Source organism: Hydra vulgaris, chromosome 09 (genome assembly GCF_038396675.1).
Source record: "Hydra vulgaris chromosome 09, alternate assembly HydraT2T_AEP".
Lineage (NCBI taxonomy): Eukaryota > Metazoa > Cnidaria > Hydrozoa > Anthoathecata > Hydridae > Hydra > Hydra vulgaris.
This window is the reverse complement of record NC_088928.1, coordinates 33310001-33313567: the sequence shown is the minus strand read 5'-3', so window position 1 is coordinate 33313567 and position 3567 is coordinate 33310001. Positions and strand designations below refer to the sequence as shown.

The following is a 3567-nucleotide window of genomic DNA, read 5'->3' as shown; positions in this document are numbered from 1 at the left end:
AAAGCATGGCAAAACAAGCCAAAAAGCATGAGACTGATTGGTGGCCAGACATGAGCAACAGCAATAAAGTGCAAATAAATTGTCAAAATTTTTTTTTTGTTAAATTTTACTTTTGAATTCAATAATTTTTGTTCAGTAATAATAAATAATTTTACTTCTATTTTCGTTTCTGATGTTGATATTCAATTCTATTTCAGTTTTTATTCTTCAAATAATTCCTAATTTCAGTCTTCATTTGCATTAACAAAATTGATTATTTTTACTTCTAATTTTACTTAACATTAACTTAAATATCATTGCTTCAATATCCTTATTTCATTATTAATTAATGTAACTTCTAAAAGAGTTTTCTTTACTTTTTTTAACATCTACCATTTCATCGCAAGATTTTGAGATCTGAAATTGTCTGTTTACATCATACCTTTCAATTAGCACGCAAGCTATCACTACACAACTACATAAATGTAGCAAGCTTGAAAATCAAGTAGCCTATTTTAAAGTGTTAAACATTTTTAAAGTAAAAAACACAAAATAACAAATTTGTCAAATAAATAGTATAATAAATTATTCAAGTATAAACTATTAATAATTAAAAAAAAACTTAAAAACAATTTTTAGTTGGTTCTAATGTTTTACACTGGTGTTTGTTTTGATATTTTACACCGGCGGTGTGATTGGTATGATGTTTGGAGCTGATGCTTGACACCAGTTTCTTATCACAAATTATAAAAATAGAAAATCAATTTATGAACAGCTGAATACAGTGAACTTATTTTCCTTGAGATTTTTCATTAATTGCTTTTCTTAAGGTTTCCTTTAATTGGTCATCAGATACATCTTTTGCCCATTCAGGAATGTTTGTTGTTGGAAGTGAAAACCCTGACATAGATTTCTTGATTAGTTCTGCATGAGCTAAAAAAAAAAGATTAACTCATCACTCACATTAAACATAAGCAATCAAAATTATTTTTTCTCCTTAAATACAAAGCTCTTTGAGGTTGAAGACCACTATTATAAAGAAGAAACTTATCGCTCTTGCAACCCTACAACTCTATGATAACACTTTAAAAAGATAATTCTTATTGTTGACAAACCATTATAACGTAATAAAAGCCTACAGGAGATCATTGCTCAAACCAGCCTAATATATTATCATTCTGTATAATTTATTTGGAAAAAATTATAGAATAAAGTATTTTTACTTTCAGATATTTTAAAATCATTTTTTTCAAAGGTACCACACTCTGCATGATTGTCATATTCAGGAAATTCCAGCCCTGTACTTGATAAGCCATCTTCAATAGCAGAACATACAAGATTCTAAATGCACAACATAAGAGCTGAAAAATTATTAAATTCAAACAATAAAAACAAAATATTAACTTTTAAAGTGAAAATTAACGGGTGATAACTAAAAAATCAGAATAATTCTAACCATCTGAAATCAAACTGCAAAAGTCAAAAAAAGAAAAGTACTCCTATGTGAAACTATACTCTCTCTGTTTACAAACTTATCATATGTTTTGTTTTGCATCAGTTAATTCAGTTATGTTTAAAATGTTGTCAAAACTAGATGTACTATGCAAGCGCATTGTAAAGTTCTATCAAATGCACGAAAATCTCGGAAAAAAGTTTACTGCGAATCATTTTAAAACCGAAAATATTCCAATTTCAACTATTTACCGTATTTTGGCATCCTTAACAACCAATTGTAAAAGTGGTAGTGGAAGACCAGCTAAAATAATGAACAAGAAGGGATTTCATTTTCTTTACAGTGCTATTAACAACAATAATTCAATAAGTCAACTAGATGCTGCAGAAAAGTTCAAGTGTACGCAGCCTTATATGTGCAAATCGTTGAAAAAATAATAGTCTGCCAAAAAAAAGCAAGAGCACAGGAATACGCAAGTATCAACCGTGAAATCTTAATGCCACTGGATGACCTGAAATAATTCTGGAAAATGTTTTGTTTTGGATGACGAAAGTTACTTTCCCCTATTTGAGTTCGATAGTATACAAAAACAACTGGAGAGCTAAGAATTGCAAACAATTGATTACCCGAACCAAAAGATGCATTCGTCAAATCAATATAAATGCTGTACAATGCTCCTGTTCCAACATCATGACAAAACTACATCAAACTGCTGATGATGGACCATATTGGAATGTTCATTAATTTTTTCTTAAAGATAAGTGATGTACCTTCAATTAAAAATTGTATATAACTTTCATTTTCTAAACATTAGTTTTTATTATAGCCAGATATGAAAATTCTCATTTTTTAGTTATCAACTGTTAATACAAAAAATTAATTGAAATAAAAATATGAAAGCTTTTACAATCAGATAAAACTTACAAAAAAATATAATTAATTAACTCTTAGTTTATACAAAGTTTTAAGCTTACCTGATAATCAATGCAAATATTTTCAGTATTATACAATTCATCGTTGTCTACAGAAATTTCATCTCTCTCATCCTCACTACTATAGTTGCATGATAAATCCTGTGAGAGGAGTTGGTAACCTGCATATTCACTTTGATTTGTATCAACATCATCTTCTTCGCTGCTTGTAAACTCAAAACGAGATGAATGATGAACCTGTGAGTTTAGCTCATCTGAAATATTCTCATTTTTTTTGCTATTATTTTCTATATTAGACTCAGGTGACATATCAAATACTAAAGTTAATTAAGCAAATTTAAAAAACTTTTTTAAAAATAAAACTCGATAAAAAAAATCATTTTTATTCTAGCTCAATAATAACTCATAAAAAATATAATAAAAAATAATAACCAATAATAATAACCAGTTTAATTTCATTTTTAAGAATAAAATAATTAAAACTCAAAAAAATATTGAATTAAATGATCCTTTTTTTAGACAAACTAATTAACTAATTGGACAAATAATTTTTTGTATATCGTAAAATTACAAAATACAAAACTTTTTAGAACTTTGCAAAATAATTGTCAGCATTTGTAATGGAACTAGTCCTATCGCCTAACCCATTGGAAAGCTCTTCTAGCACCTTTTCTTCCTGGTTTCTTTCTTTCTCGAAACCGCCAATCCCTAGTCAGTAGCTTATAAGAATTCAAAACTTCAAAATGTTCAGGACACAATCCTGCAATGCATCGACTTATTCCAAGTCGTATAGCACCAGATTTACCTGATGTTCCACCACCAATTACATAAGTCTCTATATCAAACCTGTTTAATTGACCAATCACTACTAAAGGAAACATAATCTGCTCTCGATCGTTTGGTATAATGAAGTAATCTAAGAATGGTTTATTATTAACAGTTATTTTACCAGTCCCCTCCTTAATAATTACTTCTGCTTTCGCACTTTTTCGATATCCCATCGATCGAGCACAACCATCAAAAACTTCAACATCTTTAAGATCTTCTCTTCCTGGTGTATAAATTGGAACTTGAAATTGTTGAAGAAAATCTTGAATTTCATTGGCTCTTGAATGTGAGGCTAGTTTTTTAAGACGAAATAATACAATTTCATAATGCTTGTCACTGATTTTTTCTCCCAACTTCTCTTCTAGTTGAAATTTT

The 3567-nt window shown here is 28.6% G+C and overlaps 2 protein-coding genes across 2 annotated transcripts in view; both read right to left on the bottom strand.

The window, feature by feature from the left end:
• Positions 1-539: 539 nt before the first annotated feature.
• LOC124811440 (male-enhanced antigen 1) lies at positions 540-2870 on the bottom strand. Its single transcript, XM_065805435.1, has 3 exons — positions 2407-2870; positions 1203-1320; positions 540-912 (listed from the first exon to the last, which is right to left on the bottom strand). The coding sequence occupies exons 1-3, from the start codon at positions 2671-2673 to the stop codon at positions 770-772; spliced, it is 528 nt and encodes a 175-aa protein (XP_065661507.1). The 5' UTR covers positions 2674-2870; the 3' UTR covers positions 540-769.
• A 27-nt stretch (positions 2871-2897) lies between these two features.
• LOC105850197 (small ribosomal subunit protein uS9m) overlaps positions 2898-3567 on the bottom strand; it is a 14420-nt gene continuing 13750 nt past the window's right edge. The window contains exon 3 of the mRNA XM_065805434.1: positions 2898-3567. This exon is cut by the window's right edge and continues 191 nt beyond it. Coding sequence (XP_065661506.1) covers positions 2997-3567 — 571 coding nt within the window. The 3' untranslated portion in view covers positions 2898-2996.